Here is a 16,228-nt window from a genome sequence, read left to right on the forward strand (position 1 = left end):
GCTTGGAAGAGGAGGGACTGATAGGGATTCCAGCAATCTCCCCGTGTTTTGATTTCCCCCCCAAGGCAAGACAGGGTACAGTGTCCATTGCTGGTTCTTTTCAGGGAGCTGAAAACATGTATTTGCTGTCATTTAGTATATGACACAACCCCAACATGAGAATTTATTGTGAAAAAGGGGGAGCTAATTATTTAACACCAATTTTGAACAGATAACATTTTATTTATTCCAGTCGGACACCGTTATTTACAAATACAAGTTAGTAAAACGTTTCACAAAACGAGTAAGATCCCACAGTAAATATTTATAGGTGCATAGTTCATGCTCAATTACTTTATATATATGTATATATGTATAGAAATATATTAACAACTTTCACAATAATGTTATCCTTTGACAGAAAAAGAAAGATCATAGGTAACAGTTAAAAAAACCTCGTGTCAGAAACAATACCAAATTACCGACAACCTGTCAACAAAACATGTACAGCATTAGAAATAAGGAGTAGACACTTAGGTGTTTTTTAATTTTATTTTAAAAAACTGCTTTCGGACTTTTTAGAACTTGAAGCCACAATATCCAGACAACAACAATGGCTCTGAGACCCAGGCCTTCGTTTCAGAGGGAGGTTGGTCGCTGAAACGAAAACTGGACGCAGTTACAGATGCTCCGATCATTGCTGATGGAAGACTTCAAAAGACACTGTACATACTATAAAAAGTAGTTCACGACTGGGCACATTGGAACTCAGCACTTGTACAGGACAGGATGTCTTTGCCAGCAGCTAACAGAAGGAAGAGAGTTGAATTCAAGCCTCAGGTTCATAATCCTGGTATTCTTCCTGTTGGAAACAGCAACATCAACATTGAACAAGGAAGAGGAGGAAGAAGAAGAGAGAGAAAACATCTCAATATATGATGTGCTAAAGGTAAAGGTAAAGGGACCCCGGACCATTAGGTCCAGTCGTGGCCGACTCTGGGTTTGTGGCGCTCATCTCGCTTTATTGGCCAAGGGAGCCGGAGTACAGCTTCCGGGTCATGTGGCCAGCATGGACTAAGCCACTTCTGGTGAACCAGAGCAGCACACGGAAACGCCATTTACCTTCCCGCCAGAGCGGTACCTATTTATCTACTTGTACTTTGACGTGCTTTCGAACTGCTAGCTTGGCAGGAGCTGGGACAGAGCAACAGGAGCTCACCCTGTCCCGGGGATTTGAACCGCCGACCTTCTGATCAGCAAGTCCTAGGCTCTGTGGTTTAACCCACAGCGCCACCCGCGTCCCAATATGATGTGCTAGTTCACACTAAGGTGGTACTTAGTTTCAGCTTGTTGCTCACTAGGGATGTATGGGTTAGAATGTTTCCCTAAGCATCACATCTCCTTCCCTAAGCTGGTCAGAAGCTTCCTGGCCTTTAGGAAAGAGGCAGAAGCCCCTGTCCCATTATCGGCAGAATGTTGGAGCGTATGCAATAGCAGCCTCTTCCCTTTGAAAGGAGAAGCATCATGTCATGTTCTTCTGCATCACTTTAATGCACAGAGTGGGAAAATCTTATGGGAACTACTTTGCATGATGGCAAATACACCATCTTAATGGAGACAGTTCTTTAGAAAATTCTGTAACGCAGTGACATTCACAGTCCATTAAAGGCTAGAATTTTGTATTTAAATTTAAGTAGGTATACATCGGTAGGAACTTGACTGAAGAACGCAAGCCATTAGAGGGGAAAGTGTTTTGCAGGGAGAACAAAAATCTACAATTCTAAAACGGCTTTTGAGAAATGGTCTGCCCGAGGAAGCAGCCTGTGTGTGTCTTTTCACACTGAATAATAATATGAATCATGTTTGTGTTTTCCTTGGTGCTGGTTTAGGATCTGAAATTAAAGCCCTTACACTGAATTTACTGGTATTATAAGATAAATCACAAAGAAGGTGGCTCCCCCAGGAGTACTGAGGGGGCATTGTTTTCTTTAAAAAGTTTTCATCATTAATACATGTTATTTTCCTTCTATCGCGGGGGTTTGCAGTTCGACAGCATAACTTTAGGTTACTCCAAACTAAGTATCTCTTTGTTCAGTGGGGTCTACACCTAGATAAATGTGCATGGAATTATGTATGTATGTATGTATGTATGTATGTATGTATGTATGTATGTTTGTTTTTATTCCATGCTGGAGCAGTAAGTAGTGTGGTCTTGTGGAATGGTGCAGGGCAGTGAGGGCAGGGCCTGCCCACCCATGAGGTGCGATGAATTCACTGCCTCAGGTGGTGGAAACTGAAGAAGGAGCATGGCTGTGGTTACCCCACTGTAAGGGACTGGGCAGAGGAGGTGTAGACCACCTTCCCATCCTGACCCTTCCAGGGAGGAGGAAGAAGACAGTATAGATTTACAACAGGGGGTTGAGGGAGGTCATAGCTCAGAGGCAGATGAGGGGGAAAGTCGGAAAATCATGGGAGAGGCAGAGCAACACCCAGCTGACATGTTGTCATTAGAAAGCATTCTAGACCCTCCATCTCCCAGAACCCGGCGAGCCTTAAAAGTAGGAGAGCAAAGAGCTCAGAGACAGAGGGAACATAGCAGCACCCATAGAGGAGGTGATGAGAATGACGAATGAGGAAGTGGGAGAGACGGGGTGTGTGGAGATTCACTTGGGACAACACCATTATCTAAGAGGCTGGGTTCTATGGCCTCTCTCTGTAAAGACTGAAATAAAAAAAGGACTGTAATAAACTTTTCATTGTCTTTATATTTTCCTGGGCAACCAGATGGGAGCCGCTGACAGCATCCTAACACCCATCCACTCCACCATCGATGGAGAAGCAACACCGGTTTCCAGCGTGATCTCACAAAAAATTCATGAGATTGTGAGAGATTTCAGTGAGATCTGGCAAGATGTCGGCGCCACTGCCGACATTGCTTCTCCATGGGTGGCAGCATGTGGGGTGGCCACAGGTTTCTTCTGTGAGTGCAGTACATGTTTATTGACAAACCAGTTTCTAAATTTCTCTCAACACTTCAAGCATAAATGACCAGGATGTCTATCACAAGGTGTCCATTAATAGTATACTCTGTGAGAACCCATCAAAGAAAGATTTTACCTCAGGAGGCATTTCGTAGGCCTCGTTTTCTGGGTCTGCTGGCATGTCTGTGTTACCCATCATTCCTTCCTGCGGGAGGCCTTCTTCATTCTGCAATTGTAAACAAGAGGAGGAAACAATAGCATGGCAGATTTCTTCTTAGTTTAATTTGAAGTGCAACCCGTCACTTCCCACTTCCAATAAAGCTATTTGTTGCTCGGTTTGGTTAATGGAGTATTGAACATAAAATGTTCCATCGGTGCCACAGAGAAAGTGGAAGACAGAAATTTCCCTTAAAAAGGAGAACTGCTCCTCATTTTTTCCATTTTAAATTTTGGTAAACATTTCAAAAATATTTAATGAAACCCGGAAGGCTAGTGGCAATGTGGGTGCAGCTGTTGTTTCTCACAGGCTTCCATATAAATTATAAATCCATCATGAAAATTAACACAGTCCTTCTTACTCACAATGCTTGTAAAGGTATATTTGTGCCAGCAGAAGTAATTCTGTCCTCCCCCTCCTCAACAGCCAGAAGGCCCTCATCTTGGTAGTAGAGCTTTGCATGTAGAAGGTCCCAGATTCACTACAGCATCTCCAGGAAAAAGATTCCTTGTCTGGTGCCACTGAGCTAGGAAGACCCATAATTCTGCATTGCAGAGGGTTGGACTGATCCCCAAAGTCCCTTCCAACTCTACAATTCTATGATTCTATGACTCAGTGTAAGACAGCTTCCTAACAGATCTAATGGCTCTCCCTGCCCCAGCATGCACACTTAGTGCGTGTACCCCATGAACATGTATGTGCTTCATAAGTAGTTCTTTTACTGCAAATGTAGTCTGTTGGGGTACATTGTTGTTTGCCTTGGCATAGATTGATTGATATTGGTGTGCCTGTGTAGCGTATAGATGTTCTTAACCATGGACTAGATCACCTTTTCTGTACGTTGCAACCCTATGATTCCCTGCTTAACAGCTTTAACAAGCTCCAGGCTTGCGAGATGCAGGAAGCCATAGATCATTCGAAAGCAGCAATTACTGGTAGGCCAAGACATATTTGACAGTCAAGATGGAGTAAACGGAGCTAACAGGGAAATCATGGGAAAGTGGCCCCTTCGTCCTGGGCTGAGATACCTAATGAGCTACTAGATGCAACATCCGTCACTGACATATAAAACAGGCAGCATGCAAGCAAGTCCTCAGTCATACTTGGTTGATTGACCTGTCTCACAATGTCTTCTGATGGCGACCTTAATTCTAATTTAGATCAAGAACTTCGGCAGCAACATCTGTTTCAGTTTTATGTTCTAAATTCTGCCAATTGGCTGGCTTGGTTTCTCCTACAAGTATTTGAAGCTGCTGCTCTTAAAACTGTTGCCTTAAGCCAAATTGAAATGAGATGAGATGGCTTTAAACCAGTGCTTTTTTTCTGGGGGGGACGCAGGGGCACGCATACCCCTAAACATTTTGTGAATTTAAGTTTGGACTCATTGAGGGGCAGCATTTCAATATGAGTAGGAAAATGAGAGTACCCCTAAACTTTTTTTTTTAAAAAAAGGAAAAAAGCACGTCTTTAAACTATCACCAGCAATGGTCCTACAAGGGGCACTGCAACCCAAACATTTCCAAGTAGCCCAGAGATGGGCAGAGGAGAGGCAAACAAGCATCCTTTGAGTGCTTTTGAAAGTACAGCATAAAAAATGCAACCACGTGTTCATGTAGGTGGGCAAAGCAATAGCTGCAAATAAAAGATCATGCATGTTATAATTCACTTTACTTTCTTATGTAATTAAGGACACGAACCAAAGGAATACATCACTACTTCACCTATGGAGAATTCAGTCAAACTGCTGCACTAGAAAGTTTTAGAATTATAATCATGTTACGGCTATATATAGCACAGTCCATAGCACATTTTCTGTGACAAGCGAGTTGAAAGTTAAGATTTGATAGAGCCTTCCTTCCTTCCTTCCTTCCTTCCTTCCTTCCTTCCTTCCTTCCTCCCATCTGCTGTTGCCCCTGGTTAAATAGATTTGAAATGTTTCCAAAGCAATACAAATCCTACCAAACCTGTTTATTGGCAAAGGTGTGTGTATAAGACATGACCACTCTTTGAAAATGTCCATCCTTTGACTTTTTTATGACCACTGCATACCCTGTTCCTTAAAAAATAACACCAGATGAATTAACTTTCATTTCCACACACTATCCACTTTAACATCTGCTTTATTGATTATTACTTTTTGGTTTTCCTTAAAAATATATATGTTGGGTTGGATGTAAAGTCAGTTAATTGCACTTTAAGTCTCACTGATTTCAAAGGCAACTAAGTGCTACTAATTTAGTCTGTATTGAACCCATAATAATTAAACATTTGTGAATTCCTGATGTTTTCCCCACAAGCTGCACAATTCTATGCCCGTTTATTCAGAGGCAAGTCTCACAGAGGTTCCTGGGGAAGTAGACAAAGGGTTGTGGTGAAAAGCTACTTTTGTGCTAGTCATGTTGCATCCATTTGAAACCCCTGGCAAAAATTATCCCAAAGGTGGGTAAATTTGAAGAATTTGGTCTCCAAGGTTACAGATGCCAATAACTTAAAATAAGACACAAAACAGCCCCCCCCCTTTAAGATTTGGGAGTATTCAGCAATTTTACTCTCCATCAGAATGCATATTGACTTTGAGGTTTGTGCTGATCACGAGCTTAACGTTTTGTGTCTGCCTTCCCCTTTCTTTTAAAAAGCAGACTTTCCTTTTGGCTTGCTGGGAATGAAAAGTGTGTCAAGCAAAACCCACTTATCAATGGCTCTTGAGGTTCCACAAGAAAGAACATGTCTGCCTTCTAATGCCGTCTGTAGCAGGAAAGCAGAAGGCATCTGACTTTAGTAAAAACAGAAAGAACCATTTTTTGCTGGCTGAGTTGCAGGCAGAAAATCATAAACTACTGGGCCTGACTAGATTTTCTAAACTTACTCCTTAGCTACCTGAGAAGTTATTCTGGACTGGTCTGTACTGAGCAAAGCAAAATGACCAGGGTAGTAGCATTCTGAGGCAGTAAAATGTGTCACTTCAGAGAGGAGATACTCACATTACTGAATGCTCCCTTACAGAAAAAGCTCCCTGCAATTATAAAACTAGCAGAGATGCAAATAGGCTGGGTTTGAACCTCTCTCTGTTTTGCTGATTTTTTTTTTTTAACTTGTAACAGGCAGTTTGTTTCACATGGGGGAACATTCAAAAATGGAATCCCCCACATGCAGCCTGAAGTGGTACACTCCATGCTACCAGCTCTGGATTACACTACCTGTAGACCAGACCAGATTCTGACGTACCTTGTAGACCAGACTTAAATTAGGTAGAAACGTGTGCATAAAAAATGAATATATTCATGAAAATAACTTGCGAAATTCGTATTAGGAGAAATTGCTTGCAAAAGTGTGTACATTAGGCAAAACTGCAAACTAAAATGTGTTTATCAGGAGAAATTAATATTGAAATGCTGAAGAATTTTCATGAGTTTTTTTTTATAAAACAACAGTAGCAGCAGCAGCAACAACAACCCCACAAATTGTGCTGAAATGTGGAGAACTGAATTTTAGGCTTGAAATATTGAGGAACTGAGATAATTGAAATGGACAGGTCTTCCCACCCCTACTTTCACACAGTTTGGTCTTCTGTTGTGTTCCTGTCTAGCAATACTGACCTTCATGATTGCTTGCTCCTTAAACTAGCAATTACTGAATTAACCCAGATCTTGACTTTTTGGATCCATGCCTAAGTGCACTCTCCAACCTGTTAGCTAAGCTCCTGACACTGTTTAAAGAATGAAACTCAATAGCTGCATCATCCTTTATTCTTCTGCAATTATTTATCCGTGCTAATAGAGCCTCCCCAAGAAAGCTTCTCTGCTGCCAATTAACTTTAATGAGAAAAGCTGGGTGTTTTTCTGACCATCAATGCAAGCAAATACAGTACACCTGTTGTTGAACATGTTTATCTAGCAAACAATCATTTTAGCGCATTATATTTTAGATTATATTTTTTATATTGTATCATTTGAGCAGTGTTATGTTTCTTAAAGTATCCTTGACAAAAGGTAATAGTGAATTGGGATGATTATTTCCACTAAGAAGCTGTGCTGAGCAGGCAGATAGATGCCTGTTCTCTCTTCAGTTAAGACCCCAGAATTAGCATAATTATTCCTGATAAGCTTACAGAAACCTACCTCTCTTAATCAGCAGAGTTTATAATAATTTCCTGTCTCCGGTTACTACTGTCTGGTATGCAATGAAATATTTAGCAGCTTTATTCGGTTACAAGTTCAGCATTTTCTTAATGAGACCATCTTGTTAAACAAGACCAACAGAATTTTTGAATATGGACACATAATATTCTCAGCTGTGTTTCTCTTTCTTACGTTCAGATACCTGGGAGAGGGACCCTGATGCAGAGGACACCTTTATGAAAGTGAACCAGCTGGAGAGAGAGAGAGAGAGAGAGAGAGAGAGAGAGAGAGAGAGAGAGAAAATGGGGGTGAAGGGGAAGGGAGGAAACTAGAAAATCCGACTGCTCCTCCAAGGCCAGAGATTCATAGATTCATAGAATTGTAGAGTTGGTAGCAGTGGTGTAGCATGGGTTGCCAGTGCCCAGGGCCATGAAAAAGCGTAGGTGGGAGGGAGGAAAATGCATGGAATATGCACGTGCATTCAACTGCCTAACAGTGTCTGTGTCACCCAGGAGATTGCAGCCACAGAGATAAGAAAAGAAGAGTTGTTTTGCTTTCTGGAGAGGTCACTTCCTGGTCAGAATCCTGTTCTCATGGTGGCCACCCAGATGCCTGCAGAAAACCCTCAAGACGGAACCGAGCACAACAGCCCTCCAGTGGTTTACAGCAACCGGCATTTGGATGTTAACATCAGACCATGGTTTAGTGTTATAGGGATGAGCCTGAGTGAGCCCCAAAGAGACCAGAAGCTTTCACTTTCATTTTTGACTAACTGCAGTTCCTCATTTTGTCCAAATGTACAACCCGTGTTAGTCTTAACTGGTACCCAGGGTCATTTAAAAATGCTGAGTTATTTTCTAAGCCAGTTAAGACTAACCACAGTTTGTTTGGGCATAACAAGTGATTGCGGTTAGTTGAAGATGGAAGCGAAAGCTTCCAGTTTCCTCATCGTGGCCATGCTAAAGGAGGTGGAGGGAACATGAGTTCTGAGGCTTATGCATATTATGCTAACTAGATCATTGTTTACTAGATCATATGCAGGCACAGTAATGACTTCAGTGTTTACAAATAAGCCAGGGAGTTGTATTTTCTAACATGCAAGACTTACTCCATGTATAATCTCAGATAAATGCAATTTCCAGATGAAACATTAATAAATATGTACTAAGGGGTGGCTAGGACTGACAAACACTCATGCTCTCTGGGTGCATTATTTGTCTTCTCAAAATGAGGTAAGAGAACTGTAATTGTGCTTACCTATGATTAATGGAGGGCAGTACAGAAAATGCTGTAACCTCAGCTAAATTAGGCTACGGCAGGGAGGATTGTATTCTTGATTACGTGCTTATTAATGTCACTAGAAACACCCACATTTTATGCTGCCTGGCATGATTAGCTATTCAGAACATGAGATGTGTATTGCACAGAAATTGATTTTTTTTTAAAAATGTAGTAGTATTTAAATACTATTTACACCTTCTCGAACTGTTCACAGTCTCTGTTTTCTGGTACCTCTAGGGATAAAACCAGTGTTCCAATTTTATCCCCATCTTTGCCTTTGCAGATGCTGTCTTTAAATGTTATCTGAGTTGCTAGCCTAAGGCTATATTTCTTCAGGGATCAGTCCTGTCCTCTAGGATCTAGATGGGTTTGCTACCAGACTGCTGTGAATAAGGCTGGCGCTATGGGGCTCCATACATACAACATTCTATTCTAGGACCAGAGGAGATTGAGCACAGCAACACCCCCATCTTGCATGCATTTAACACAGGCAATTTCAACCATATGCAGCTGAAGACAGGCTGGTGAGGGGAAGGAGAGGTGGGAGGAAATTGGAAGCCCCAAGTAGACCTGGTGCAAAAAGGAGCTATTAATTTCTCAGTCTTCCTTCCAGGGCAGGTCCCTCTCAGGGTGCCTTTTGATGGTGGCATGGCGGTTCTGGGACAATCTGGGTGCCACAATTTAAGAAGGATATTGACAAGCTGGAACGTGTGCTGAGGAGGGCAACCAAGACGATCAAAGGTCTGGAAACCAAGCCTTATGAGGAACGGTTGAAGAAGCTGGATATGTTTGGCCTGGAAAAGAGGATATATGAGAGCCAACTTCAGATATCCGAAGGGCTGTCACATGGAGGATGGAGCAAGCTTGTTTTCTCTTGCTCCGAAGGGTAGGACCCAAACCAATGGCTTCAAGCTACAAGAAAGGAGATTCCGACTAAACATCAGGAAGGACTTTCAGACAGTAATAGCTGTTCAACGATGGAATGGTCTCCCTTGGGAGGTGGTGGACTCTCCTTCCTTGGAGGTTCTTAAGCAGAGGTTGGGTGGCTATCTGTCTTGGATGCTTTAGTTGAGATTCCTGCATTGCAGGGGTTTGGATTAGATGACCCTTGGGATCCCTTCCAACTCTATGATTTTAATCTTGGTTTTGGCATGGTTACTGAGGAGAGAGCTTAACCACAAGTCCTGGTTCACTGTGCCAAACCTTGACTTAGCACAACAGCAAAGTGGCTTCAATCTGGGAGACCACATAGTAAGCCATAGTTTGGCTTGCTGTGTTGTGTGAACAAGGACAGTGTATAATAAATGGAGGGGAGCCTTAAAAAATGAGCAGTGATGACAACGGGAAACTTAGTGCAGTAATTCTTGGGCATTTCATCTGTGTGAAATGTCAGGCTCCTGACCACCACCCATGCCATTTCACCTGTTGTTGTTGTTGTTGTTTAGTCGTTTAGTCGTGTCCGACTCTTCATGACCCCATGGACCAGAGCACGCCAGGCACTCCTGTCTTCCACTCCCTCCCGCAGTTTGGTTAAACTCATGCTGGTAGCTTCGAGAACACTGTCCAACCATCTCATCCTCTGTCATCCCCTTCTCCTTGTGCCCTCCATCTTTCCCAACATCAGGGTCTTTTCCAGGGAGTCTTCTCTTCTCATGAGGTGGCCAAAGTATTGGAGCCTCAGCTTCAGGATCTGTCCTTCCAGTGAGCACTCAGGGCTGATTTCCTTCAGAATGGAGAGGTTTGATCTTCTTGCAGTCCATGGGACTCTCAAGAGTCTCCTCCAGCACCATAAAGCACCAATTCTTTGGCGATCAGCCTTCTTTATGGTCCAGCTCTCACTTCCATACATCACTACTGGGAAAACCATAGCTTTAACTATAGGGACCCTTATTGGCAAGGTGATGTCTCCTTTTTAAGATGCTGTCTAGGTTTGTCATTGCTTTCCTCCCAAGAAGCAGGCGTCTTTTAATTCCGTAACTGCTGTCACCATCTGCAGTGATCGCCATTTCACCTAGCATGACTCATTACAGAGAGAAGGGCAGTGATAAGCACATAAGAATAGCCCTGCCGGATCAGGCCAGTGGCCCATCTATCCTGCTTCCTGTGCCTCCAATGGCCAACCAGATGCCTGTGGAAAGCGCACAAGAGCCCTCTCCCATCCTGCAGTTTCCTACAACTGGCATTCAGAAGCATTGCTACCTCTGACCATGGAGGCTGAACAAGGCCATTGTGGCAAAAGATACATGAGGTAGGGGAGCCAACAAGCACTTTGAGCGTTATTCCCTGCTGAACTGTAACATTATGCTGTATAAGGAGAGAGTAACAGCCACAAACTGTGTTTGAAAATCTGCAGTACACCTAAGAAAAGGCCCTTGCTGTTGTTGAAGTGGTTGCTCTGCAGTTATTGACATTGTGCGTTTCTCTCTCAAGAGCTCCCTTAGGTACAATGCATACACTAACGTCCGTCTACCAGGATGGTGTTTAACATTTCTTCCAGTTGAAAGAAAAGGCATCACTCGGTTAGAGAAAGTACCTGCAGTGATGATTAGAACATGAAAGCTTTTTGGATTCTCCCCAGATTGGTAAACTGCTAGGGTAAAGTGTGAATACAGTTGTACCTCGGGTTACAGATACTTCAGGTTACAGACGCTTCAGGTTACAGACTCTGCTAACCCAGAGATAGTACCTCGGATTAAGAACTTTGATTCAGGATGAGAACAGAAATCGTGCTCCGGCAGCACGGCAACAGTGGGAGGCCCCATTAGCTAAAGTGGTACCTCCGGTTAAGAACAAACCTCCAGAACGAATTAAGTTCTTAACCCAAGGTACCACTGTATTCAAGAAGATGAGCATGCAGGCTAACAAGCATTTCACTTAGCTGATTACCCTCCGGAAGCAGGCAAAACCTTATTATTGGCTTTAAGGGTGCAGGTTACATCTGCTACTAACTTGAAGGATGCGCATGATTGGCTTCACTAGTCTTCTTGCTCCAGAGCCACTGGGCTTTTTTAATGTTGTCATAAAACCATTCCATTCCTCTTCTTGGCATAGAGAGACAGTGTGGTGTACTGGTTCGAGTGTTGAAATAGGACCTGGGAGACCAGGGTTCAAATCCCCACTTGGCCATGGGGCTCATTGGGTTACCCTGGGCTAGTCACTGCCGCTCAACCCAGCCTACCGCATATGGAGAGATAGGGAGCCATGTTCATCACCTTAAGCTTCTTGGAGGAAAGTAATATAATAGACTTCCGCACATACCGCACATAGTTAAATTATAGGTGTGGTGAGACAACCATAAACTTAAGATAGCTTTAAAAGGAAATAGGACAATTCATAGAATCATAGAACCCTTCCCAACTCTACCTAGTATACCTGAAGGAGCGTCTCCACCCCCATCGTTCTGCCTGGACACTAAGGTCCAGTGCCAAGGGCCTTCTGGCAGTTCCCTCACTGCGAGAAGCAAAGCTACAGGGAACCAGGCAGAGGGCCTTCTCGGTAGTGGCACCCGCCCTTTGGAATGACCTCCCATCAGATGTCAAAGAGATAAACAACTACCTGACATTTAGAAGACATCTGAAGGCAGCCCTGTTTAGGGAAGTTTTTAATGTGTGACATTTTAATGTATTTTTAATCTTTGTTGGAAGCCGCCAAGAGTGGCTGGGGAAACTCAGCCAGATGGGTGGGGTACGAATAATAAATTATTATTATTATTATTATTATTATTATTATTATTATTATTATTACTACTACTACTACTACTACTACAATATATTTTGTGAGGTGAGGTGACCAGGGCTATACACAGTACTCCAACTGTGGTTGCGCAGTTTGTATAACTGCATTATGATTTTGGCAGTTTTTATGTTCAATTCAAAGGAATTTGCCTTTTCCACAGCCACTACACACTAATGTCCATCACACAATATTGCTCTTCACACCCAACCATGATTTTTTTAAAACACATGCTGTGGGCAGCAGCGAGAGCAAGAAGGCATTTTCCTGGGTTCACCACAATTATTTGATGGCATTACATAATCTGAAAGATGATCACTGGGTTCCATCAACTGAGGGTATATGACCGAAAACCAAATAGGAAGTTAGGCTACGCAGACCACAAGTACAGTAGGAGCAGCCTGAGGATAATAATCACAACTCTCCCTCCCACAAGTAACATTTGCGGTTGAGCTAATGAATACTGACAAGCTGTCTAGAATTATGTAGCAATACCAGCTTTTAAGAGCATGCTGGCGCTGATACAGGACTCCACTTGTGTGCGTTCTCTCACATTTGCATAGAGGGAAGAGAGATATAACTGAAGGAACGGGTGGCTTTACACATAATTCCGAAGCAATGCCAGTGACTGATTGTGCTTGGAACACAACATACAGAAACAGGCTTCCTTTTCTCTCTACTATTTGTTACGGATCGGTTGGGCGCAGAGGAATGGTAGGAGGAACCAGCTGGGGAACCCCAAGGAAAGAAGGCTCAGAGCCCAGGGATTGGTAGGACAACAAGGAGAGAGAAGACTGGGAGGAGAAGGTGTCAGAAACTGAAGAGGTAGATAACAGGGCTTAGTGATCAGGGAGCGTCTGTGGCAGAGAGAAGCCTGGAATCAGAATCAGAATCTGCAACAGGAGAGTAGGGTGTGGGGAGGAGGTGGCAAGAGGCAGAGATGAGTCAGGCTGGTGAAGAGACATGGGTGACCAGCTCCTCTCCTCCACTGGTCTCCCATAACCTGAAGAGGTATGACAGGCAAGAGGATGGAGCCTCAGATTACCTGGAAAGGAACCAGGGGAGGAGAAGACTTAGGGAGCTGTGGGAAGGCAGGTGTGCTGGGCCTGGGTGTAACCCGAGCAACGTGGTCCAGGTCCGGTCCCGAATCCAAGGGTTCCACGAGGAGTCAGTCCGACAGGACCAAAGCAGGACACGAGGCAGGAAACCAGGCAAGGTCAGGCACAGGATCACAGGCAGGTTCTGGCAAACAGCAACATTGTTCCCACAACCTGGAGTGGGGTCCGACAGCCTTTTATCTTTGTTGGGGTAACGACCGGTCTTGATCCCCCGGTGACTCACCTCCCTGTCTCGCCCGAAGGCGAGCACTCCTCCTGCGAGTACTCGGGTCTCTCCTTCTCTCAGACCTCAGTCTCTGCAGCTCGGGAGGCATCGGTGGGTTATTAGACCCAGAGGCCGCCTCAGCCTCTCCTGACCCAACTGGTAGTGGAGCAGCTGTAAGTGATTGCCCAGCTGGAGGCAACAAGGTAATCCCCACATCTGGAGCCAGGGCAGGCTCAGGCCCCTGACTTGGCCCAGCTGGTGCTTATTGCAGGGGAACATGTACAGACTGGGGCTCTTCAGAAGCAGGCGCCAGACTAGGTTCAGCAGCTGCCTGGGGCAAAGGATCCGGTGCGGACTGAGACTCCTCTGGCTCCGATTCCGAGCCCGAGTCCCAGGCCATCACAGCAGGGACCTTCAGTGGTAAAAACTGGGAGCAATATCTGCTACTCCCTGTTCACTCACTGGCTCTGTTGGGCACAGCAGAAGGTGGACATGACAATGCATTGGAGCAGCAGCAACTACCAACAGCTGCCCCTATCAGTGAGGAGACTAGGCTCACTGAAGGAGGAGAACCAATCTTGCCCAAGTCCTCCCCCAGTCTCCCAAAACTGCCACCCTCTGGGAGGTGAATGCCAATCTCAAGCAAGATGTTCACTGCTATCTTTCCTTCACAGTTCTTTTATTGCTTATATGAGCAGCTTCTGACTTTCCCAGTCAATTCCGAGCAAAAGGATCAGCGCAGGTCAGCTTGCTGGGTTTCAGCCAAGTGGAATTTCCCCTTCCCAGGTACAACAAAGGCATCCAGCAGAGGACTCAAAGGTCAAGAGCTGTCACACGGGCTTCTTCGTGCTGTTGCAATTCTGCCTCTGGTGCATATGCATATTTCCTGAATAATAATGATCTCTCCCAAAGATCTCCATTTTTAAGTGATGGAATGTGTATTCTGAGTCAATACCTTGCTGCAGTCGGTCTTCAAACAAGATGGTGAGATGTTGTACAATATTCTGGAGGGTATTTTAACAAACAACAACAAAAAAACAAAAACAAAAACAGCAGCTTGCATTTTCTGAAAACCTTCTTGTCCTAGAAATGCCCTTTGGAGAAGCAATCATTGGCTTCACTGAACAGTTTGACATTAATCCATAGCCTGGTCTTCACTAACTTAATGACCTCTAGCTGTTTGGACTACATTCCCATCAGCCCCAGCTGATGTGGTTGTACTCTGTGAACAGGATCTAGATTGGAACATACAGTTGTGATCGTAGGGCCCTTTCTGCTTTCTGTTTTCCCAATGAAAGCTTCTTCCTTCCATGTGCTATTGACCTCCAACACTGCTATTTCCTACAAACAGTTTTGTGGGGGAAGTCAACAGGGAAATGACACAGAGGCAAAGTGTTAAACACTCCATCTGTGCCCTAGTCCTGACCTAAATTATCACACTTCTGGCATTGCTGTTAAGAGAGACAGAGAGATGAGAGGATCCCAGGACCAGGGTTCTAGCTGGAGCTGATCCTACTGTTGGGCAAAGGGAGGAGGTCACATCAGGCAGCTGATTCTGGGTGTCACATAAGGGCAGCAGATGTTCAGCTGTGCATTGCAGGAAGTACAGTATCTGGTGGAGATCATAAGTGTAAAAGAGAAGTATAATAAATGTTGGTATCAGAAGGAGAGATTTTGGCTTCAGGTCTCCTGCTGCATATAAGCAAGAGGAACAAGTACAAAATTTCCCCACACTATCATTACTAATCCAATTTATACCCTGCAATGAAAGAAAGCATCTGAATAATGGCTTGTGGGAAGCTAGATTTACTGCTTTTGATTGCCATACTCATCTCTTCCTACATGGGGGGGAAACAGAGTGAGGAATCGGGAAAACATTTGGCATTTAAGAGCAATTTCTGAAAGACAGAAGAATGGATTTAGGGAAGCAAAAGACAGGAGCATTTCATAACTGAGCCACACAACGGTTGGATCTCCTGTCTCTGTGATTACCTATTACCTACAACTCATTTGTGACATTTCCTCCCCCTTGATGGTGAAAAAGCAGCTGAGTCCTCAACAGGTACTTCATCAAGAGTGTGAAGTAGTATAACAGTGTTCTGATGATGCCGGCAGGGTCTCTGGCTATAGTGTGCCTTGAACTGAAGCTCATCCTAAAAAAATATGGATCATATATACCCTTTGGATGTCTCAGACTGGCTTATAAATGAAATTGGCTGCTGTTGCCTGCTGCTAATCAGTGTCATTGGTCGTGCCACAGAGTTCAAACATTAGAGGCAGAGACAAAACTGTTTTAGGACGTAAGAAGAGCCTTCTAGATCAGGCCAGTGGCCTGGGAAAAAGGACTGTTAAGCTACAGTGGGGATTGCAGCCTTTCATCACCCTTAAGAAATAACATGTCCGGGGATTCTTTGGGGGAAGCCCAAAGTGATATAACAGTGCTTTAAATGTATGGATCAGATGTGACCTGTCCCTTCCACGTCACACAAGACGTGGCCCTTAGTCATGGGCTGCAGCTGTCCGGGCCTTACTCCTCAGTACTGGATCTGTTGTGCTCAACCCTTCCCTCCTCTCATTCTCTCAGCAGGCTTTTCAGA

At 44.1% G+C, this 16,228-nt stretch overlaps 1 protein-coding gene across 1 annotated transcript in view; it reads right to left on the minus strand.

Moving 5' to 3' along the window:
* Positions 1-517: 517 nt before the first annotated feature.
* Positions 518-16,228, minus strand: part of SNCA (synuclein alpha) — a 44,912-nt gene continuing 29,201 nt past the window's right edge. Inside the window, exons 5-6 of the mRNA XM_028744775.2 lie at positions 3,097-3,186; positions 518-841 (exon numbers count right to left, since the gene is read on the minus strand). Of these exons, the coding sequence (XP_028600608.1) occupies positions 809-841; positions 3,097-3,186 (123 nt within the window). The 3' untranslated portion in view covers positions 518-808. The remainder of the gene's footprint in view (positions 842-3,096; positions 3,187-16,228) is intronic.

The sequence above is a fragment of the Podarcis muralis genome, chromosome 9 (assembly GCF_964188315.1).
Source record: "Podarcis muralis chromosome 9, rPodMur119.hap1.1, whole genome shotgun sequence".
NCBI classification, from domain to species: domain Eukaryota; kingdom Metazoa; phylum Chordata; class Lepidosauria; order Squamata; family Lacertidae; genus Podarcis; species Podarcis muralis.